This window comes from Bombyx mori, chromosome 23 (assembly GCF_030269925.1).
Source record: "Bombyx mori chromosome 23, ASM3026992v2".
Lineage (NCBI taxonomy): Eukaryota > Metazoa > Arthropoda > Insecta > Lepidoptera > Bombycidae > Bombyx > Bombyx mori.
In genome coordinates this window covers 8,382,488-8,408,010 of record NC_085129.1, presented here as the reverse complement: position 1 = coordinate 8,408,010, position 25,523 = coordinate 8,382,488, and the positions used below count along the sequence as shown (strand labels likewise).

Sequence of the window (25,523 nt, the reverse complement as noted above, 5' to 3'; positions counted from 1 at the left end):
TGAATTTATTTGCGAATTATAAAACGTAGGGCTTTTCCGTTTATTTTTTGTCTTTTAAACTTAACGGCTACTTACTCTTGAATAGTTAAGAATCACTAAATGTATTGTTGGAAAAAAACATAATCGATCCCGGCTTAACACCTATATAAAAAAAATACGGTAAGATTCACCCGAATACATAAAAAACAAACACAAAACTTAATAACAATTAGTAAAAATTGACCCAAACATCTGTAGCTTGACCACGATAGCTTCCTCCGGTCGAGGACAAAATGCTTTTATACGAGTACATTCTAATTCTATACCAGTTTATTAAGATGCAGTGTTCCGATTCAGAACATGATACACACGTTTTATTTCATTTGAAATTTGGATTTGGAAATATCATACTTTCATTCTTATATACATGTATGTCTAAATGTACAATTTAGGCATGTGTTAAGGGTGTTGCAATTCAAGCTATTGTTATTAATTGTGATTAGTGGGCCTCCATAACCTATTGATCGGTATGTATTTCATTACTGGTGGTAGGACCTCTTGTGAGTCCGCACGGGTAGGTACCACCACCCTGCCTATTTCTGCCGTGAAGCAGTAATGCGTTTCGGTTTGAAGGGCGGGGCAGCCGTCGTAACTATACTGAGACCTTAGAACTTATATCTCGAGGTGGGTGGCGCATTTACGTCGTAGATGTCTATGGGCTCCAGTAACCACTTAACACCAGGTGGGCTGTGAGCTCGTCTACCCATGTAAGCAATAAAAAAAATCATAACGTCCTACAATCAATTTTTCACTCAGCAGCTATGTGCTGAAGTCGAAATCGAACGCGTAAATATTTTATCAAAAAGTGAATATTGGTAATGAACGAACGGACATGAGAAAAGGTGGTGTGGTGTTTACCAAGTGGCGGTGATGGGGGCGGCGCATGATGCGCGCGCGCATTAATGGAAGAGTCATGGTCGTCGGGCGGCGCGCCGCTGCTGCGCACCAGGTCTCTACCGCTGGTGCTGGAGGCGGCGAGTGGAGCACCCGCGCGCCAGGCGAAGCTCGATCCCCGTCAGCTACTCACGCTCACGCGACATTATTATCCCGAGGGCGGCTGGGGATGGGGGGTAACCGCCGCGGCCACTCTAGCGCAACTCTTGGCGCATGGCCTCCACCAGGCGTCGGCTATTCTAGCGGTAGAAGCTATAAGGCGGTTCGGCCCAGAAGTCCGAATGCAAGCAGGTAATTTATTCCTACATTTTTATAATGATATACAAAATAACTCCGTAAATGATTTTACTGAATCTATATGTACCTAGATGTTTTTTTTTAAACAAAACATCTACATCACTCATCTATATATTATATATATAAAATTCTCGTGTCACAGTTTTCGTTGCCATACTCCTCCGAAACGGCTTGACCGATATTTATGAAATTTTTTGTGCTTATCCGGTATCTATGAGAATCGGCCAACATCTATTTTTCATTCCCCTAAATGTTAGGGGTGGTCCACCCCTAAATTTATTTATTTATTTTTTAGACAACATTTTTTATTTCTATTTTTTTATGATACAGCATACAAAAATACATACAACCCTAAATTTTCACCCCTCTACGATTAACCCTTATTTTTTATTTGCTAATTAAAAATTTTAAAAAATTTTGCGAGAATTTTGTTTTTATTTTGTCATGACGTAGAATAAAAAAATTCATATTACTCTGAAATTTTCACCTCTCTATGATCAACCACAATTTTTTATTTGTTAATTATAAACTTTAATTTTTGTGGCAAGATTTTCATTTTTATTTTTATTACGTCATGAATTAAAATAAAAAATCTGATGTTACTCTCAATTTTTCACCCCTCTATGATCAACCGCTATTTTTTATTTGTTAATTATAAACTTTAATTTTTGTGGCAAGATTTTCATTTTTATTTTTATTTCGTCATGAATTAAAATAAAAAATCTGATGTTACTCTCAATTTTTCATCCCTCTATGATCAACCGCTATTTTTTATTTGTTAATTATAAACTTTAATTTTTTTGGCAAGTTTTTTATTTTATTTTGTTATGACTTAAAATAAAAAAAATCATATTACTCTCAATTTTCACTCTTATATGATCAACCCCTATTTTTCCAACCAGATTAATTTTTTTTTCTATGCACAGATCTGCAATAAGGTTGCAAGATGGCAATCAAATTTTATAATAATAATTGTAGTACGATAAATTCTTATTCAGAGTTTATAATTTCAAGTTCCTTTAACTATGATTTTTTTTAAATTGAATTTGATCTCCCGCCCTCGCCGGTCGACTACTGATGAACTATCAATTGATCAGCTATCCCCGCCAGGTGTCACCACTCATCCAGCAAACATCACGTAGTAGGGATGAGGACGAAGCCGGTCTCCTGTCTTACTTACTCACTATACATCATAGATTATACACTTAATATATAATTTGAGAGCTATACAATACTATACATTTTTCAGCCATGTTTTTTTGGTTTTATTTGTGTATCAATAGTATGTTCAGTAGGTCTGAGAATCGGCTACTATCTATTTTTCATACCCCTAAGTGAAAAGGGTTGTCCACCCCAAACATTTATTTTTTATTTTAATTTTTTGGATATATTTTTTTTGTTTATAATGAGGTATTATATGGTTAAATGAGGTTTTTTTTCTACAGTAGAATTTCCCTAGAAATCTTATTATATATATATATTTAAGGCAACACAACGTTTGCCGGGTCAGCTAGTATTATATATAAAAATGAATTGCTGTTCGTTAGTCTCGCTAAAACTCGAGAACGGCTGGACCGATTTGGCTAATTTTGGTCTTGAATTATTTGTGGAAGTCCAGAGATTGTTTAAAAGGTGAATAAATATGAAAATGCTCGGAATTACATAAAAATAACAATTTTGTTTTCCCTTTGTTGTATCCGCCATCGGACGGATTCCTTTTGTTTGTTTTAAGTTTATTTTATATACAAAAGTTTAGGTCTTTTATTTATCGATTGAGACACTACGAAGTCTGCCGGGTCAGCTAGTACTAAATATTATTGAAACTTTTGTTTTTAGATAATATATGAAGCAAATTAATAAAAATTCCAATGAGGTTATCGCCTTTCGAACTGTTTGTTTTGATATAATATTTTGTTAGGTTTATTTGAGAAGTTCTACATTCGATGTCTAATATTGGTGGTAAGTAATGTGTGTAATCACCCTGAACAAGTGTTCGATGAGGCGACCCTCCACAATAGTCGCAAAGTTCTTTGAAAGGTGGAAAAGTTTACAATAGCTGTCTGCATCTATAACGTTCTGCTTCAGTGACTAGTCATCGTTTGGAATAATTTGTTTGTAAAGTCGAATTTTAGTTCGGACCAACCTCTTGAAACAGTTCAACGCACTTCTACACAAAACCATTTCTGTTATTTTTCACAATGATCTGTATGTATGTGTAGCCCATACGTTATATCGTTATTTGATTTTATTTACATATTTATATAAAATCATATGAGTTACTATGATATTACGAAGTTTGAGAATAAGTGTATATTTTAGATAGCAAAGAAACGAGGCTAAATATACGTATATGACTGATGTTACTTTAAATATAAATAAAACCATTTAAGTTAACTACTAGTAGTGGATTTCATATCGCCACTCACGTATGAATCGACTATTATCAAAGCCGGCAATCTGACTTTTGGAAAATTATTGGTAAATCAGAAAAACGAATTATTGACTTTTTATTCCATTGGCAGTCACAAAACTCTTCTGAACGACATCTTAGATAAATAACAGGTTAACTATTAACCTTTATTTAATGCAGGTTTTGAACCGTATTCTTTGAAGGAGACGATTATATTCAAATCAATCTATATTGACATATCAATAACATTTTTTTGTCCAAATGCACAGATTGCCACCTTTGATAATAGACGACTCGTATATAGCTTTTGGTAAACATCTAATTAAGACCAAGTAGTGAATAAGAAACATCAATATCAGCGCAAAATATTTAATTTTTCCTTTTTTTTTCATTATAAATATTTACTAAGTTAAGAGAAAAGCTATAGCACGTTCATTGTCCCTAAGATAAATCTATATATTAATACGTGAAGCAAAAACTTTGTATCCCTTTTTACGAAAATTACGCGGACGGAGGAGTATGAAATTTTCCACGCTTATAGAGAATATAGAGAAGAAGTGCATTACAAAATATACATTAAATCAATAAAGAAAACATTACACACACTACATACCATGTATTTGACGCACACACGCATGCATATTATTTATTGTCCAACTTTTCTTCTTGACGTCTGTTGTCAAATTGAGAATAGATTAAATATTGTTTGTCTTTTTAATAGTGTAGCCTTGGCGAAATTTGTGATTATAGAAGTATAAAAAACAATCATAATAGTGTTAAACTTACAATCCCAATTAATTATAGTCGAATTTCGACTACTGCGGGACCTCTAGTTCATAACAATTTAACAACACCTCAATATATATCAACATATGTCACTTAACCTAATGTAATGTAACCAAAGATAAAGTGCAATTACTGAATAAGGAGAATAGTGAAGTGAAATTGTTAGGTTTTATTGAAAAGCGATATATCATCAAAGCTTATTATTGAATTAAATTCTTAAAAGGACAAAGAAAGCAAAAATATTCCTATGTCCTGTAGGGAATGGGCATTAGGATTTCAAGTATGTAATTTGATTTGAAACGTTGATGATTTTACGCCTTTACTGAGGAATGTTAGTTTCCATTGTTTGGAGTTCTTCACTTTAAATGCAGGACTCATCCTAAAATTGCGTAATCAAATATCTAAATGCAGGAAGAATATTACAGAAGAAATAAATGAAGTCATCAAGTATTAAATTATTTTCGTTTTTCGCATATAAAAAGAGCTACTATTTCAACAAGGTTTCGTAAGCTTAAGCTTGTAGATGGTGGATAATTTATGGCAATCGCAATAGGATTACTTTTTCTAAATAACATCATATATAATAATAATGTAGATAGACGTGATATAGATAAGAGATACCCAAATAAAACCTATTGAACCGTCAACAATTCACATTTGCACACCGCTATGTTAAGCAGCTCATCCACTATCGATATTTCGTCAACTAATGTACCATTGAAACATTCAATAAGCCTACCGAACTATATGCTAAATTGTTTTATATTTTCTAGATTCTCCTTTAAGAACTTGAAACGTGTTATCTGAGAGAGTGAACTCATTCGAAAATTAATTCATCTTCTGTAACAAAAAAATGGTATCATTATGTGGGTACTACAAAATTCTGATTAGTTTGTAAAATATATCCTCACACGATCGATATTATAAGCATAAATTATTCAACAAAACCTGGTATGTTTTAACAAAATAAACAAGATGGAAATAAATTATGAAAAAATATATATCTTAAAACACAGTGAATCAAAGCACCTCCTTCTGGACAACTTTGTTCGTAAAGTAATAATAAGTAATTAATTGTTCAATGAGTAGTGCTTTTCTAACATTAACAATTGTAGTAATTTATTTAACAAAAAAAAAAACACTTTTCGTCAATATTTTTTTCTGACAAAAATGAATATCAATCAGTCTGCACAGTGAAGGCTCCAACTTTCCTAGTTGAGTTGAACTAATATTATTTTATTATTGTTACAGGGGCTATTTGCAACATCCTACTACGTTGAAATAAAAATAAAATACATAACGTAGATCTTGTTGAGATTTTATTTGAAGACTTTTTAACATGACAAACTTTTTTTTTTCAAGATTTTCTTAAATTGAAAACTTGTAAAAAGTTGTGTTTATTTAATACATATTTTTATGACGTTATATGTGCAAATATATCTCACAAACTATAAACTGAAATAAAAACATTCAGAATCCTCGCATTGGGCACTACATTTTTTTTTATCTCTTTATGAGGTATAATTTATGGATTCTGTTTTATTTTTAGAAATTTCGGTAGGAGCAATGTCATTCCCAAAGACGAAAGGATAATGGACCTGTACCAAAAAAAATTGAATATTCGTTAGTGATTTTTTAGTGTTTTCATGTCATCGCCAAGAATCCCTTGTCTTCCTTTTAAGACCTGAATTACTTTCTTTCCGAATTTTTTCCGTACTTTTTTCAAATACTGTTAAAAGTTACACAAGGAAACACGGACTAGTAAAAATCAAAATATAAATCAGTTTTTTTCGTTTGATTGCGGAATCCTAAAAAAAAAAGAAATAAATCTATATTTTTTGTAATCGTCTACTAGGCTAAATGAAATGAAACAGTATTTTACTTAGAACGGCGATAAGGATTCGAAGCCTAATTGGCTTTACCGCAGCAAGAAAGGAAGCTGTAATTAAATAGAATGGACGAGCTAAGCCTACCTAGATATTATATTGATCTCGATCTCATTCAGCAATAGCATTATTAAATATTCAGAAGTTATATTACAGAAATACCTTTAAACTGACGCTGTGGTAAAGTTCCGAGGGTCTTGTCAGAAATGTAGCAGAATCGATAATCACTATCGTAAACAGTAATGGGACTCAATATAGACGCCGAATGCCAGTCAAAGGGTTTTGTATGAGAGGGTTAGGTTGTTGGTAGAAACTCGATGAGAACACAAGTGACGTAATATAATTTTAAAACTTTAACTATTAAGACGACATTCAGTAGAGTTTGATTAGTGTAGTGGAAAATGGACAGGCTACGTTTCTAGGCTTAATCATATCAAACATATAAGAGAAATAACATAATGAACACCAAGAGCAGAGAAAAGGGAAAGAGGAAGTCAGAGAGAAGTTGCCCTTTTGCAATATGACCGTCGGAGCGCCATGATATGTAAGGAATGTCTATCTTCAGGACCACTCAGAATTAGAACCAATCAGTAGGTATCTCAAAACAGCGTCAGAACGCTTCTTCGAGAAATCGGCGCGCCACCATTTTTTTTTTAATTCATTATTTGAGTGAAACATTGTAATAGTGATTCTAATGCGTGAAACCATGAAGATCAGGGTAACTAAAAGTAATGGTGGAAACCTGGAAGCTACGTCATGGTTTGTGTTACCAATTTTATTTTTGTATAGCTAAAATGAAAAAAGTTCAAAGCTACACACACATAAGACTCATTTTTCTTAGTCACGTCGCGCGATTACTTTTGCTTTAAAACAATTAAAACGCACAATTTCAGCTACTCTGTACTGGTGATTAACTTATCATCACGTAAAGGGGCCGGATATTCAAACATCGTGCTATCAATCATTATTATTAAAAGTTTGCCAATAAATTGAGTCAGCGCCCTCCTCGTAGGAGAAGGATTGTGGTTAAGCTTATAAACACAGCGTTGAATTCATAGTCATGTTTCGTTTCGTTCGTTTGAATTTATTACGGAAAATTTAATTAGAGTATTACTTTTGTCATTAGGCTACGAACAATCCTTGAGTTTTTCGTGAAGATTTCTGATTTGCATGAGGAATGGTGTATAGATAACTGTCATAATTGAATAAGTACCCTTTGCGTGGTTTTTGTTTACCGCTTATATCGTGTATGAACTCTGAGCTCATGATATTAGCACAGCTATCTGGAAAACAAAGCCGTTGTATACTACTGAGACTCTTTTAAATGTCATTTGGAAAAGAAAATGTCAGCTTGGGAAGCACTTGAGAGAGAAAATCTTTCCAGAAAATCTTTCCCGTTCTTCACGCTCCATGGCAAAAATGAAGTCTCAAAACGAACTAAAGGTTTGAAGTTGCATCAGCGGCAGAGGCATACCCAATTTTTTATTAAAACCTCCAAAACTCAACCGAAAAGCTACGAAATTATTTTTTAGTCACAAAAAGTGGAACATATAATAGTTCTCAGTGCTTATTGACGCCCCAAAATCAATTTTCCAACAAACAAAAGGCACTTGATTTTTGCTTTATGGCTTGAACTTGTCGACACAAACTATTAATTTCCCGTCGGCCTCAGTGTAGTGCTGACACCTAGCTGAAGTGTCAATCATCGGCAATCGTTTATTAGAATCGACGGCATGCGTTAAACACCAGGGCCGCAGTCAAGTTTCATCAGATAATTGATTTTTAGTCCTAGTCCAAAACTAAATCATGTTCACTTCACTTCTACCAATTTTCTACGTTGTTACGCAAAACAGCAACAAAGTCTATTACGCGTTGAAATTGACATATTGTAAATTTTTGGTTTTTGTAAAAAAAAACTTTGACGACAGTTGTTTAAGGAATTTAATTGATTGACGATTTATCAATGATGCAAGACACAATACAAATTTTAATTATTTATTTCGTGCCCTAGCTTCAATTTATAAGTTAACTGATTGATTTTCACTTGATTATATAAATGTCCAGTGTCTATTCTATATTGATCACAGTCCAGATTACATTTGTAGATCCGAATGCATCGAAACTATTAATTTAAGTTCATAGTTACGCAAACCAATTATAGACACTATACTAGTACTAAATGCAGGAAATAGTTAAATTTTTTTTTTTTTTTTTTTTTTTAAATAAATATTTACTAACAATCACGCCACGTTAACTTGTCCCGTGATAAGTTCGTAAAGAACTTGTGTTACAGGTACCAGATAACGGAAATAAATGTAAGATTTTTATTATACACATACATATATTTAATATACATCCATAACCCTGGAAAAGACATTTATATTTATCATACAAATATCTTCCCTTGGCGGGATTCGAACCCGCGACCCCCTTGTGTAGTGACCATGTCACTTACCACTACACCAGACGGCCGTTAATTTATTATATTAATTATTATCATATCAATACATTTAACATGACACATTGAAAATATATTGTATATTAATTTTATTTAATTGCCTATATGTAAGATTCGTTAGAAAAAGTAGATAGAAATACAAATTGACGACCTTTTTTTTTATATATTTCGGACAATGACCTTTAGGAAAAATCATTCTACCACAACTTTATCCGATTCAAGTGAATAATTACGTTTTTGTGTTTTAATTTTTAGAGTTAAAACTGCCGCGCCGGTCAAATTCCTCCCTGCGAGCCACAAATATGCCGACCTCAGTACACATTTATCATCTCAAAGGACGTTTAATATGTTACGGATGGGTGACAGACTCAGTGATAACATAACGCGTTTTGCCACCATGACAAGCAATAATCGCTTACATTTTTTCTGTACATACATATATGACTTATTCAACAAACAAGACAGATGAAATGAAATATCTCAGTCATCATATTTTTGCGGGTGGTACTTTAATATAATAATGGATTATCACGAATATCTAATGTTTAAAAACTGCGATACATTCAACACAGTGTAACTTCGACTATTATGGATCTTCAAATGTTTAAAACTTTTTTCCGGGGGCGGTGTGTTATGTGCGCTATGTTAAATGTTAACTAAATCCGGCCGCATTTTGATATGGCTTTTTTTATCTTCTTTTCTTGAGTATGGCAATTGGCTTCTTGTGATGCCTTTGTTGCTAGTCAAGAGTTTAAAAATATTTGCATTGATTAGATTGTAAATACATATTATGTACATCTACTACGGAGCGAAATAAGATGAAGTTGATTTAATTGAAATTGTAATAAATTAGGATGAAATAAAATGAAATGAAACGAAGCAATATTCACGAAGATTTTACTGGGCTTTTTGGAAGAACCCAAGAGGCCATGTTTAGCGGCTTTTTTTTTATTTTTTCAAATTTATGCACATCCACAGATGCTAAACGGTTAATAAACTACAGCTATTACACTTTTAAGCCTTAAGAAGCGCTAAATTAACAAAAAAAATAAAAAAAAACACGCAACTTCGCTCTTAGCTTTCCCGCAAAAAAGTCTCTGCCGTGTCTGAAATAAATATCAATCTAATTTTTTTTCAAATAAAATCGGCTATAGCCTTCTTTTATTATTAATTATCTACCAATATTTGTCAGTGCAGGTAGGATTTTGTAGGATACATGTTGGCGTGCTTTGATGGCCGTCGATGCCTAGTGCGACACAAGGTCGATCGCTCCTCTCACAGTTTTCGACATTCTGATCTTCAATGTTATGTTACTAATTAAGACAAGCACTATATATTTTCAAGCTTTGCCTTTGAAGTTCAAAAATCCTTCGTTGGTATCCACTGCGATGTAGGGCATTAAGCACGATACTGCCTTCCTCTGGCTGAGCCTTTGCTCGCCCACCTGTTCTGGTGAAACTGGAAAGGCCTCCGGGCCACCAGTAATCATTCAATCATAAAAAACTGCCTTACTTTTAGTCCACTTCTTTTTTGAAACGGAAAAAAACATTAAAAATAGTTTTGTGCTGCAAGAACTGAAGAAAATTTTAATGTAAATTGATTATTTAATAATAAGATGGGGGCAAGAACTCCTTATTCAAATTAGTTATGGCTAGTATTCGAAATTGGAGTTAAGTAAGAATATGACAGCACTGATAACTTAAGGCGGCTCACATTTCTTTATACATATTATTAAGTTATTTATAGATATCAATTAAATTGTTGTCCATAAATACCACTAGTTATTTGCCCCAGTCACCGGATGCTCGCCTGTCAGTCCGGTGGTGAGGAGGCGCAAGCTGGCTCCCGTGCGCCGCCCACGGTGTGCCTCCCGAGACAACGTCCCGCGGGATCTTACCGCGGATGAAATCCCGTCCTATTATCAGGACGGGTACCGGCGAAGGCGAACTTTCGGCGCGCACTATACGGTACCGTGGGTTTCGTGGAGTCGAGCTCGATAAGGTTTAGTCGGTAGTCGGTTTTGCGGGGCGAGTCTTGCGTGGCTAACGCCACGCAGCGCCACGGTCTAATCTAGTCTCTCGACAGGAATTGGAAGAAGAGGACCTCTGTCTTCCTCTTCTCCCTCTTCATCTCTGGAGGCGCCGAAGTTCGACATAACCTGGTATCTTATTCCGTACCCAAAAACGGATTCCCTAGCGTTAAAAAAAAGGTATTTGCCCTTGTGATTGACATTCGACCATTAGTATTTCAAATTTTTTAATTAAAGTTATGTACTTGTGTAAATACTGATTTTATTCTTTTAATTATGATTTTTTTTAAGAGAAATAAATTATTACCAATATACAATAGTTTTTGACAAAAATAAATATCATCACTACCTACCAAGAAACTATGCTGCAAAAGAAAATCCATTGTTAACAAGAACAAAAAATATCACTACATGTTTCGTTTTCACCTATTTATTTATAGAATCTTCCAAAGATAATACACTAATTTATATTCTACGCGTGTCATAAAGCTTTCCTACGCGACATATAAATAACAAATACATGTAATATTTCACAATTGAAAAACCACTATTTGTATTAAACATTTTCTCTATGTACCTGGCTGCCTGCAAAATACCGCTTAAAGTTTAAGCCAATAGGCTAACCTTTGTAATGTTAAATTATTTAGTAAATTATATTAGTCTTCAAAACATGTGCTTTTTTATTTTTTTAAAAACCCTGCCGTATTCTAATACAGAATCACATTGCAAGCATCAAAAGCCGAAATAGCTGAAAAAAACACATCAAAACACTTACCCATAAAAAAAAATCCGAAAGAGAACGCTTTCAATTTATCTAAAGTGCTCGCACAGTGTCAGCTGATGGCCGATATTTGGCAAGTTTAAAACGGACAATCCTCAATTTATTTAAAAGATGTTGATGCAGTACATTTCTTTATTGCGAATCGATTGAGAGTGGCCAATAATCTCATGTGGTACAACATTTATTGTTTTAAGCAAAACTCGGCTTATTCTCTTAAAGCCCTTTTTGTTTTGCAAATCGTTCTTAAGCACAGTTCGCAAAGAAACCGGTTTATTTCAGTACCAACTTTATAAAGACTGACTGATATATCTGACGTGCCGCTTCGTTTCTGTCTTCAAACTATTTGATACTTAGAAAATCTCCGTAAGATGGTCCAATGTTTTATTCGTAAATTAATCAGACACGAGTCTAGACAAACATCATTTGTTAGATTTAAACATACGATTTGTGGTAGATAATTATTCTGGTTGCATGTACAAGTCATCGAACCTTGAATCCCTTAGTTCTGCATGACATCGTTCTTCAAATGTTACTGAACCATCTAATTTTATTTTCTCTCCAACCGATACGCCAATTGAACCCAATTACTCATCTTACTTTACTTAGAATTAAATTAAAGTTTCAATTCATTAAGCCCTATGTGTTTTAGTCTTAATTTTAATGTTTAGTTTAGTTAATTTTAATTTTTCACATTCCATAACGTAAGTTGGTAAGTTTATAACGGAGAAATTGTTGAGGCACTTCAAGAGGCATTCGGCCAGCGTATAATCTAAACGTTTGTTGCAGAAAACTCCAAATATGGGAACTTTTGCAGCAATAAAGAAACGGTGTAAATTTATAAAGCATCTTGTTATTATTTCGTTTTTCGTTAAAGATAATCTTAACGACTATATTTTTTTCAAAAGACCGAAATGAGTATTTTAAAGAAAATACAGTGGTTACATTTGCTTTACGGAAAATAAATGATAGAACTAAAAAGTTCACTCTCATACAACTCATGAGATTATATCGTAAGCAATGCTTTTTTCTGTAGTCAAAAGCTACACTGTAAAAAAAATCAGAAAACAAACAATAAAATATCTCATAAAAATACATCCCCGATAGTTTTCATAGATAGGTACTTAAAATCTTGAAAATAGTTGTCTGTTACTAAATATTTTCAAAGTTTAAAAATACGAACGACCTCACGGGCCCACCTAGTGTTAAGTATTTACCGGAGCCCATAGGCATCCCAGCCCTTCAAACTGGAATTTCGTGACGGCAAGAATAGACAGGATTATTGTACCTTCCTATGTGGGCTTACAGCACCCCGTACCACCAATGAACTACAATAACTGTATTTCCAACAAAATACTATTTCTAAGAATACTATACTATTACTAAGAATTTTTATACACATTCACTTTAATTTCTTACGCCATAATTTAAGTGTAAGGAGTAATTAAAAACGTAATTTATAAGAAGCAATGTATAATAAAAACATATCATGTATTTTAGTACATTAACTGACAGACCCTTTCAATCAGCGCCGTAGAAGGAAGCCGATATGCCACACACAGATCTTTACGAGCTTGTGTACAATCAGGCTACACTAGTGTATTTAAAGTAAACCAAGAAATATCGCAACGAAGCCTTGGACTGTCTACTTCAAGATCAAATTATGTTAGATTTATAATTAAATACATTAAAATTAAAAACAGTTTAACGTTTATTCTGTTTTAATTTTCTGCGTCTCTTCTTTAGCATATACAATTGTGTTGTACCAATAATAATAAAGATGGTATTCACATAAAAGTTGACAAACGACTATCTATGAATAAATTGTTTTCTTTTCACGGACATTATTTAATGTATGCAGTTCTGATACAGTTTAGTTTTCATTTTGTTTCAGGATGTCTAGGTGCTTTGTCAGCGGGGGTGGCACTGGCCTTGTCTCCAGTAACAGTGGCCCTCTGCGTTCGAAAGTCTACACGCGTTACGGCGGTGGTGGGTGGTTTAGTAGCAGCTCTGGGATGTCTCTTCACATCATTTGCCACACAATTTCATCAGCTGTTTTTCAGTTATGGTAAGTTTTATTTTCAATTTTCTAAGGTTTGATATCAAATTATTATGATATCACGACAAACATAATTTAGTGCGATCACTGAAGCCTATAGGTATAGGTTGGTACGTTTGAGAGACTGCTTCTACCTTGAAAAGTTAAGTCAAAATCTCAGTTCTGTTGGAACAATGGCTGTCTAGCACTTCAGATAGAAACACCTGATTGCGAACAACATCATATGGAAATTCTCAAAATTTCCTACCACCAATACCGAATTAAGGTAGGAATTAGGAAAGAGAAGATAAAAATAAGAATGCTACAAATGATGGGAAATTAGGTGACATGGTAAAAACTGGCGTTGCACTTGCCAACTTGCAAAAAGATACCATTCTTAATAATCTTCAAACAGACGATTGTTATGTCAAATCATTTAACCTAAGATATACATGCGTCCTATTCATAATAAAAACAGCGACTCGTCTGCTAAAATTAAAAAATAAACTTCTTGTAATTACTACATTAAAAAACAAGGACTGAAAATGTTCGCCCATTCGCCGACAACTCAATTAATAACACAAAGATAAACGGCCGATGCTTGTTTTCATACATCAAAGGTATCCGCTAATTAGCCGTGGCCAAATAAACGGGAATATCTTTAATGAAAACATCTCCGCATCTGGGAGTCGTCCTAGATTGATAGAACAAAGCATTTGCGCGATACGTGTCACGACGAAAGACATTTTAGATCTATCTTTCAAACAAAGCTATTTTAGCACAAATGTAAATTAATTGTTAGGTTACTTAAACTGGAAATGCAACGTGATGAACTTTAAGAAGTAGGTATTTAGCATACCTGTTGTCAAGTAAGAGATCAAAATGCCGAAAATCACTTAGGTACCCACTATAATCAACAACCTTTCAAGATAACGACACTCATACAAATATCTATATTAAGAATATAATATTGCCTTATTCTAAAAGACTTAAATGTATTTTTGTGTCTTCTTAACATGAGCATTAAAATTGGTGTTCTCCTTGTTGTGCCAATTTCACCTCTGATAGAACGTATTGTAAGCCCGCACGGGTAGCTACCACCATTAGATAGGGTAATGACCCTACCTATTCCCACCGTGAATAATTACAATCGTTTCCACAGGTAGACAGGAATTAACATTAAAAATAAATGCTTTATTTCATTAAAACCATTTATTTCATTGAAACAAGATTTTTCCTGATTTCAAGTTATTTTTATTTTTTTAATAGATAAATTAGATGTTAGAACTTATACCTATATAGCAAATGATTTTACTATGAAAATTAACTCGGCCTGTCTGTTACATTTTCACGCCCAAACCATTAAATAGATTTTTACGAAATTCGTTAAATCCACGCAGGGGAAGTTGCAGGGGAAAAGCTATATTAATAAAAAATTAAGATTAATAGGCGCCTTTAATAATAGTGGTACTCTATTGTAGAATACAATACTCAGATGGCGTTATTATTAATATTAAGTTACTATAAGTATTAGATTTGTTTTAATGATACTATAGCTGTCTTTCATGATTTAATTAAGTTTAATGCATAATGATTAAATTTAAAGCTGAGCCGCGGCCTTTTTATCTCCACTGTGTTAGTATAATATATTGTAATATTGTTTAAAATTAGAATTTTTATGTCATATTAATTGAAATTTTATTTGTATTAGTATTGTGGAGTAAATAAATGCAATCATTATTATTATTAATATAAAAATCCATTTCCCACCAACTAATTAAGTCTATGCCAACGAGGCCTAGAGAACTGCTAATTTAAAATAACAGAAATACTGGCACTGCTCTCGAAATCGAAATTAGGCGGCATGGAACGCAGACTAGTTGTAGAAATACATACTTATAATTTTAAATACGGAAGTATGCGTGTTTTATTGAATTTCAAAACTACATCTCGTATTTTTGCAAAGCACAAGTCTAAACTTACAGAGTACGATCAGTGTTCATTTCAAAAACAATTTAGTTGTGCAATTGTGCTCTTTACTGCAAAATGTAGGTGTCTGTTAGTAGTCATCGCGTCGGGCGCGACCTTCCGTACAACATTATCAAGCTCGGTTAGTTGTAAACGTCACACTGATCCAACTTGGCCATTACAAATATGTTTCTCACAATATAAATTCACGATGATCATAAATTATTTTTTCAAATATTAATAATTTAATGTCGTCAACTTTCCCCTACATCATTTGTGTTTCCAATAAATTGATACAATAATACAATTTGCATAATTACATTTTTCTAATTCTAGTCTAATAGTAAAACGTTTTTATTTCAAAGTAAAGTTTATATTTAAAGGAAACTATTTAAATTATACTATACATATCAACGGAGTTACAGTTAAATCCGGCGGGATTTGCTATCATCTCTTTTAATCTAAATAGGCCGGCGTTGATATAGATTTAGAGGATGACAAACCGGTCTTTACAATAATTGTGAGTGAGATTAATTTTAATAATTTTCAAGTAATATTCAATGAAATTTCAAAACAAAACTCTTTTTTAAAAACAGTCAAAATAAAACTATATGCTTTAAAACAAGTATATGAATCAACGATACGTCTATTGCAAACGTCTCAAGAATAGGGAATTTGCAGCAAAATACGACATTATCTCAACCGCAATCTGACGCGGCTTTATCTAGCGGTCTTTCACTGAATAAACATGAATGCAATGTCTAATGCTGACTTTTATTGTCTATCTAATGCATAAAACAAAGAAATTGAAGAATATTGTATTTGTTGTCTTCTTTCTAGAGTTTAATTAATCTTTATTCAGTATAAAGGGTGCCAATAATTAAAATAGTCGCCCTTAACTGATTACTCTTCAAATATTTATAATAGTCAATGAGCATTTTATCTCACAAAGCTATTAAAACTAGGTTATATATTTGTTGTGAAAGCCATCTTAAGTTTATTTTTTAATGTAGGTTAAATTAGGTATTGCCGAAATATGAAATTAATAACACATATTTTAGGAATACGAATTCAGTCAATCTTGGTTAATTCGTTAATTTAAGTATAATAGTAATTTCATATGACTACGTACTTTGTTTTTTTTTCGCCGAAAATAAGTAAGTTTCACTGGCGTTTTGCTGTGTCAAGAATCTGTCTTACCTCCTATGTTGCTTACATATAACATTGTTTTTTTGAGTATTTCGATTGTTTGTTTAACAATGAGTGCAATTCAGAAGAACATAAAACAAAACCACAATTTATCTGCATGTTGAATGGCAGTGATTTGTCGTCTGTCACATCTGAGCTACCCTCCTGAATTTTGATAAGCGATGACATCTTTTAAATGCATAATATCATTTACTACGCTGTTTTAGCAGAAACAAGTACTAAATTTGTAGATATTCTGAGAAAGATCGGTTTACATTGGCATTGATCTATAGAAAAAATTCGAACTCTGTCTCTCTCTCTCTCTCGTCCCAGCTATTTATCCCACATGGTGGTGCGGTCAGCTTTCCTTTCCTTACTTTACTCCTCAACTTACTTCGTTTTGTCTTCGACATCCTCGTCAGCAACATTGCATACTCTTTTATCCTTCAGCACTACATCCTTCCTGCCTTGTCTTAGGTCTACCTCTAGGTCTCCGACCGGGGAGGTCGAGCAGTAGTGCATAATTTCCGACGTTATAGTTATAGTACGAATAGTTACTTTGGCATAACGCTAAATTTTACCCCTCACTTCATTTACGTAGAAAGTGAAAATATTTTTGAATTGTATAATGTTAAGGAAGCTATTTAAGCCCCTATTTTGAGACATTCTTTATTGGTGCTCCACTTGTATTGGTCTTACCGTGATGTTATATAGCCTATAGCCTTCCTCAATAAATGGGCTAGCTAACACTGAAATAATTTTTCTATTCTATCCAGTAGTTCCTGAGATTAGCGCGTTAAAAACAAACAAACTCTTCCGCTTTATAATATTAAATAGGTATAGATTTATTTTTTGTTTTGTAATGAATCTGCAGGTTAGAACTAGTTTAATTTTAATTAATTATGTACAGCTAACAGCAAATTAGGATTCATTTGGTGTTTTATAAGTCCGTAAAATATTTTTTGAAATATGTAAATGAAAAATGTTTGATACATTTTAGTAAATAAAATATGGACATTGCTGTTGAAAAGAATTGTAAAATGGCATTCAAAGTGAAAATAATGTGGTTGATGTTTTTGGCATCATGCCATAGAAGAAATTCTGCAGTAGCTTTCTTTGAATTTGTTGTCTGGGCATTGCTTGAACTTTCAATGAGTAGTATTCGCGCCAAATGTATGGTTATTTTGTTAATGTTATAATATAACATAGAAGCAGAACATTAACAATATCACCGTTTATGAAACTAAAATTAATATGTATAATTAAGAGAAAAAAAATATTGCGTGGAAACATTTAAAAAAAAAATCGAAATATCTAGACTTATTATAATACATATTCTGAATTTGAAAGTTTGTTAGTTTAGATGTTTGTTCACGAATTACGAAAAAATGCCTCAAAGGATATGAATGAAAATTAGAACAAATATTACTAAAGCATCATTAGCACGTAGGATCTGCAAATCAACTGGTGGGTTACGTAGGTACTACAATAAACTCCCGAGAATATGAAACGTATTTCATTCTTTCAGAATTATAAAATTAACGCGGGTAAAACCGCGAAACTCATTTATAAAGTAGTAAGTAAAATCACAACCTTTTCCTTTTGTTGCATGAAGCATCACGTCAAGATTTTGCTGGTGATTTATTTATCAGAGCGCTTAATGTTCAGTTCGCATCTATCGCTATTTCTCATAGCTGTATCTCTACCTATCGATACGAGTCGCAAATATTTACGGTGTGACTCAGATTTATGGTGGAGAAATCGCGTTTCAACGATTGGACATTTCGACAGGGAAGTTAAAATAGCTGTAACTTTTAAACAAAGTAAACAGAACTTGAAATCTAGTAGACAGACAAGCGTTTTTGATACACATTAACAAGGCCTACATTCATTCAATCATCGATATATTATCGATGCATTCAATGAGTAAATCTTTATTAGACAAGAGCGTTGAAAGGTCTATATTCTAAAAATATTGAACTGATTACTTACTTAAAAAATATTGTAACTTAAGATTACATACCTACTTAAACGTTATAATAATTTGTAATTTTTTATTAACACTCCGTCAGTGAGTGGTACTGTTGTAAAATGAAGATCGAAGCATCTAAAATAATATCTTGTGCGTATAAGATGCATATAAGTGCATAGAACATTTTTTTGTATGAAAAAGAGACTTTTACTTCTTATATAAACCGCACACATTTGTTCATTACTGCTCGTACTCGTAGAAGTAGACTAGGTTGTGGGCAAGGATGTGAGTGGATAGGCAGCGGCTTGGCTTGGTCCCTGGCATTGCTGACCTCCATGAGCGATAGTAACCACTCACCATCAGGTGTGCGGTATCCTCGTCTGCCTACAAGGGCACAAAAAAAAATAAAAAAACGTACAGGTAGGATTCATAGGTCAACAACCCTCATATACCGTAAGACAAGGCAAATTCAGTCCCAAAGCGGCTCACAGTACTCGTAGAGAAAGAGACCGAGAAAAAGAGAGAGAGAGAGAGAGCGAAAGATCATCTATCATTATGGTCTAAGAATAATGTACCTACATAGTACAAAGTGCCGTGTTTGAAACCTGGTTTGCATCTTCATTGAAATTACCTTATTATTTTTCTAGGAACGGTGGTAGGTGTGGGCGTGGGTCTCACGAGAGATTGTTCGACTTTAATGGTAGCTCAATACTTCAAAAGAAGACGGGAGCTGGTAGAAATATTTATAGTCAGCGGCAGCGGTCTGGGCATAGCTGTCATGTCAACGTTCATCAAAGGTGTCATCAGGTAATGAACATAATTAAATTTTACTTATCATTCAAACTATTTGGCAAAAGCATAATGCTGAATGATGATTTTACCTGTGCATCGATAGCAAAATTAGCCCAAAAATGAACATTTTACGTTCTACGCTTTACGATCCATCGGTGGGATTAGCGTAGGTACTATAAACATTCGGGCCATGCCAAAATCAAGGAATCAATATTTTTTATCAACTTGAGATAATCATTCTATAATTTATAAAATGCGATACTTGGCACGGAAGATAAAAATTACCGTCTAGAAGAAATTTTTAAGGGTGACCCTCATGGCTCGAATGGCTCATCGATGAGCACCGTGGCCTGAATAAAAATACTCGATTTTTTATATGGCATTCAACGTGTTCAGAGATAAATTCGTTTTAACAAAGTAGAGACGTGCTCACTCCTTGATTAATACTGGTAAATTCTACTCTTCTAGAGCGATCGGGTGGCGACTTGGCTTGCAGGCAGTCACCGGAGTAGTATTCGTTACCTTTATTCTGGGAACATTCTACCGTTCGGCTTCTCTGTATCATCCCCAGCGACGAGCAATTTTACATTTGAAGAACCAGAATAAGATCAAGAGGAAAATGAAAGACAGGCAGAAAGCAGACGATAGACAACCGTTCTTCGATTTCTCGACGCTTAAATCGAAAACAGTCAGAATCTTGCTAATGTCAACTGGAATTTCCGCGTTCGGAATAAACACGCCTATATTTTATTTAGCCTATCACGCTGAGGAAGAAGGTATGAAACTTAATACAAATATTATATCTTATTGTTGAGGAAGCTAGGCGAGCATGCGGCGTCTAAGTCGATGCCTAGCTTTTATAAATTGAAATACAATAAAATATAACGCAGACAATAAAAAATGTTTATCAAAGTAAAAAATGTTTATCAAAATAAAAACAACATACAGTTCCAATAAAATGACAGTTCATTTACTATGTCTGCGTTCGCGAACAAAATTATTTGCTTTAACCGCGAATTTATATCCACATGCACCACTTAAATTGGGGCATAATTGCAATATGTACATATATAGAGTCGACCGATTCCTGTAAGTATTTAAAACTTACAGTAAAAACATTCTACAATGAAACTTTAAATCTACAATGCAGTTGAGGCCTCGACCTAACGTCTCAAGGTGGGTGGCGGCAAATAGCAAACTTGAGATTTTTTTTATCCATCAAGGCAATAATATCTAAAGGCTGTGTCATTGATTGCTAATTAAGATAATATCTTGAATTTTCAGGTTTAGGTGACACAGCTGAACTGCTCCAGGCTTATTTGGGACTCGCCTGGGCAGTGGGCTGTGCAGCGTTCGGCCTGCTAGTCCGACAAAACTCGGCCGAATGCAGAATCGCTAGGCAGTATCTAACTCAAGCAGCTGTTTTCGTTTGTGGACTAGCTACTATGGCACTCACGGCTGTCGAAGGATCCTATAGGGGCTATGTTATGTTCGCTTGGGTATACGGTAAGAGAATTCATTAAAACTCCACTTAGAAACGTGAAAGTAGGATTCGTGAACTTATAAAACCTGGTATAGCCACACGAATATACTGTGGGTATAATCAGAGACAGGTATTTTTTTTTTTTAAGAGATTTTATGACCTGGTAACTAAGACCTTTAAGTCATGTCTTATTTTACTTTAAATTCTTAATTTTATGAAAAATGATAATATGGAGTGAAATGAAATGAAGATGATTAATTTGAGACATTAATCAACTGGGATGAAATTTAATGAAATGAAATGATATGGGATGAAATATAATCGCAGTAAAATGGTGGTCATTTACTGAGATTTTTTCAGTGGACTTTTTGGAGGAACCCGAGAAGTTACGTCCAGCAGCTTTGTTTCATTTTCCCACATTTGTGCACTTTCACAGATATTAAACGGTTAATAAACCACCATTATTATACATTTAAACCTGAAGAAACACTAAATAAAACAAATCACACAACTTCACTCCTCGCGTTCCCGCCAAAAAGTCCTCAGAGACAGGTATCCCGCAAAAATTATGAATACCCTCACATATTGATGGTGTTGCCAGGGCGATTTGGTACTTTGGCCTCGATGGAGTCGCGTATTACAGTTTAAGCAATCTGATGAATCCAACATTCTCTCTATTGAATCATTCCTAGATACGGAAAAAATCACCCTTGTCCTATTAATTACAAGATAGGATTCTATAAGAGTTATGCAGAAAATAAGGTACTGTCCACACACAGACGAGGCCGTGTTTATGCCTACAATAACCAAAATTTCTAATAATTAGAGAATTGAAATTAAATTAAAAAACATTTCTTTGAATATTTGCATTACATTGATAAAGTTATCGATATTTTAGGGCAAGTTTTTGACCTAGTAGGCACTATCGACGTACAACAGCTGATGGCACTTGGCACTAGTGTAGTTAAAAAAAATATAACTATTTAAAAAAATTACCGCTACTCACAACAAAGCCTGAATAGTTTTCACTAGTCCTACGTAGGACGAATATAAAAAGATTAAAAATGCATTTACTACATACTTTAAGGACAAAACCTTTTAGATTCATTCAGTTAACGAATTTGACAATAGTTTATGTACATTCTAGGGATTTTCTGCGGTGGCTACCATTACTCTTTGAAGATGTATACCTACGAAAGAGTCAGGTCACGAAATTTTGCACGCACTTGGGGCTTCGTGCAATGCTCTCAAGCGGTGCCCATTGCTATTGGAGTTCCTTTATCAGGTTTGCCTTTTTAAACTATCTTCTTTTGCCGAGCCCAATACTACCACGAAGCAGAAAATACTTCAAAAGAAGCCTTTGTTGGGTCGTATAAGTATCAACGGAAAGTTCGGATTCATATCTCCGGGTGAATTTTTTCTCCACCTAATCGTAGGTAGATTAAAGGGCTATTCCAGTTACGCGCCTCTGCTCATGCTCTATCTAGATAGATGAGCTTAGTCTAGTCTTACCAAGTGCAGTGCTTCGCTGAACTTACCACTGGATCTGAACCGGAACCCACTAAAAAGATCCGGCAAGAAACTCAGTGGATCATTTCCAAGTTGCACGTCGAACCCCTAGTAGAATTCGACGAGTTTGAAGAGAAAGGTGAACGGTGCCTGGAATGCCTAAAAGCACCGAGAGTGGATCGGGAGAATCCGATAAGACATGTTTTGGGCGACGGTGGCTTTGCGTTGCCTCGTCGCTTGCCGCTTGGGTTGGACATATATTTAGAGGCGGCCACGGTAAGACGATTATCGTGACGCGTCGCTTTTACGAAGAACGCGCGTGTACCATTATTCCTCAATATGTCTCTGCGGGCTTCGATAACTATTGGACACCAGGCGAAACGTTAGCTCGCTCGGCTATCTAAAAGAAGAAAAAAGGCTTACGATAAATTCTAGGATTACATAAATGTCTTTAAAATTTGACGTGTAAAGTATGTAAAATCTTTTAACCCATGATTAATTAATAATACGAGTAACAGAATACACGCTTAGTGTTTTAAGGACTGTTCAGATACCTATCCCATGGTCCCCTGCGGTAACCTCTTAACTCAATTTTCGAGAGTAAAGAATCAAGAAGTAAAGAAAAATACTCTTTTTAATTGAACGTGTAGGTACTAATTGTTCGTTTTATTCAGGTTACATTAACGTTGGCTGCGGCGGCAAGGCGGGCTATTACTTCAGCTCAACGTGTTCTCTTATCGGCTCTCTGTCTCTCTTCTGTATAGACCTGCATCGTCGCAGCGTCGCTCATAAACACACCAAGTATGAAAACAATATTGTACTCTCTCATCGTGCTTCCACAATGAGTGTATTATCCTAACACGGTAACACTAAAAAACTTTTATTCAATTGATCATTGGATGAGTTCCCGGCTCCTCTGAGTGCTTAGTACGAGTTTTTAACGTTCTCGATAACGTAAAAGTTGACTCAAATTTGTATGCAGTTGAACAGCGTCCCTAGCGATAAACGTAGGCAAACGAGAAAGTTAAACAAGCTCGCACTAAGCACATTGGTGTTAAGTACTTGCCAGAGTTCATAGACATCATAAATTTAGTCTTGCCACCCATTTAAGATAATATGATGTCGATGTCTCGTGAGAAGATCCGGCTAGAAACTCAGTGAGCTGTGTCTATGGCCGAACTTTTCGTCGCAAGGGACGGGTTCGACGAGAACATTCTAGTAATGAGACTGTCCGCGAATATAGAAACAAATTATACACCTTTATTTGATTCATTTTATTTTGTAGAGAAAATGGCGGTACGGCTACATGCGAATCGGCGTGTGGACCTCGTCGCAGCCGCGAGCGAGAACCGCGCACCGCCGTGGGAGCTGCTACCGCTTTAGGTAACTATAAAACCATTATGACTACTTGTATGCAACTACAACAAATATCAAGCTCCTTGATAAAATAAATTATCAATAAGATTTTTTTGTTCGTTTCTTTTTAAATTTGATATGTTTGAAATAATAATACTTTGCATTTCTAAAAAACACACATCACATCTAAAAAGGATGAATACAAGAGAGCGTCGCTTGTAGTATGGTGTGGTTTTATTTTGGTTACTTTGACCTTCCTAATAGGCATCGACCACCCAATAATACAACGGTCATAAATAATTTTATGGGATGTTAACTAAATTAAAACCATAATTCAATCGATATTTTTGTGAGAGTTTTACGATTTTTTTCTCAAGCTAAATATCAATCACACCCATATATTTTATGGTGAATTGTCGTGTAGAGTATAATTTATGGTAAGATTGTTGATTATTTACCCCCAAATGACGTCACACGTAGTGGAATTGGATTGAGCCGCATTTCATAAATATTATGCGCAGCAATTTTGAAAGAGGAGATTTAAGTGATACTTCGAAACACTAATATAGTCACTAATAGTTACAAAAAATATAGTTCTAGGAGCAGAATTGATAGCCCCTGATAGGGCCGGTCGAGATCTACTAGATAGCATAGGTCCAGGAAGCCTCGGGTCACCGCCACCTAATGTTCCTCCTGAACTAACCTGCATCAGCGAAGAAGGTGGCCTTGATCTCGACTTGGATTTGGAGATCCCAGAGCACCTTCTCGAAGACCTGGACTGCGGTGGCGATTGTATCACAAGTTGTAATAAGGTAAGTAATTTTATCTATAATTTTCTTGTGATGCTGTTAACGAAATCATAGCACATGAACGTACTTCAACTAAATTTAATCTCTGAATAAAATATCTTCGTTTTTTGTCTTTTAACTAATAATCGACGAAAAGAGAACTCCAAAACACATAGATGACAAATATGTTGAAGTAATAATTAACAAGAATGTAACAAAGTTAACTCCTAGATGTTTCTCAGATCTACCTTTAGATTCCCAGATTTTTTAATATTTCAATCTTTCAGGGTGCAGCAACTGCCCCGCCCTCAAACCGAAATGCATTACTGCTTCACGGCAGAAATAGACAGTGTGGCGGTACCTACCTCCCTTGAGGTCTCCCAAGACGCCGATATATGATTTTTTTTTACTGGTGGAGTAAAAAAATCCCATATCATAAAACCTAAACCCTCATTTCTTTTCAGGTGGAAAACTATTTAATGTTGAGCGAATACGAAAACAATCTGATAGCTGAACTGCCGAATTTGAACGAACGTCGCGGGAGGCGGTGGTCCGTCGTCGTCGGGAATTCCCCTCCGCAGCCATCCTCTATACACGAAGAACAATCGCCCGAGAACAACTCCAAGAACGCGAAATGGAAGAAAAAGTGCCATAACAACACAAACAACAGACTGATTACGGTGATCAACGAGGCGTCACTTTAAAACGTAGTGAAACATTACTCAGACAATAAATAGTAACAAACTAGTGTACGACCTATTTAACCTCATTAAATTATTTTTGTGTGCGACTAGCGTTTGTGTATGTACTATGATGTAATTTATTAAAAATTATTATGAACACTGCATTTTC

The 25,523-nt window shown here is 34.6% G+C and overlaps 1 protein-coding gene across 5 annotated transcripts in view; it reads left to right on the top strand.

Annotated features, from left to right (window-relative positions):
• LOC101743655 (monocarboxylate transporter 10) overlaps positions 1-25,511 on the top strand; it is a 147,310-nt gene extending 121,799 nt beyond the window's left edge. For 2 of the 5 annotated variants that reach the window (XM_004932582.5, XM_062675195.1), the window contains exons 2-11: positions 799-1,224; positions 13,472-13,645; positions 19,391-19,550; positions 20,004-20,311; positions 20,820-21,041; positions 22,166-22,303; positions 23,202-23,328; positions 23,813-23,910; positions 24,478-24,695; positions 25,136-25,511. In XM_004932582.5, coding sequence (XP_004932639.1) covers positions 942-1,224; positions 13,472-13,645; positions 19,391-19,550; positions 20,004-20,311; positions 20,820-21,041; positions 22,166-22,303; positions 23,202-23,328; positions 23,813-23,910; positions 24,478-24,695; positions 25,136-25,375 — 1,968 coding nt within the window. In that variant the 5' untranslated portion in view covers positions 799-941 and the 3' untranslated portion in view covers positions 25,376-25,511. Of the gene's footprint in view, positions 1-795; positions 1,225-13,471; positions 13,646-19,390; positions 19,551-20,003; positions 20,312-20,819; positions 21,042-22,165; positions 22,304-23,201; positions 23,329-23,812; positions 23,911-24,477; positions 24,696-25,135 lie in introns of all 5 variants that reach the window. The other 3 variants (XM_038019180.2, XM_062675194.1, XM_021352191.3) reach the window with 2 other exon arrangements.
• The last annotated feature ends 12 nt before the right edge of the window (positions 25,512-25,523 follow it).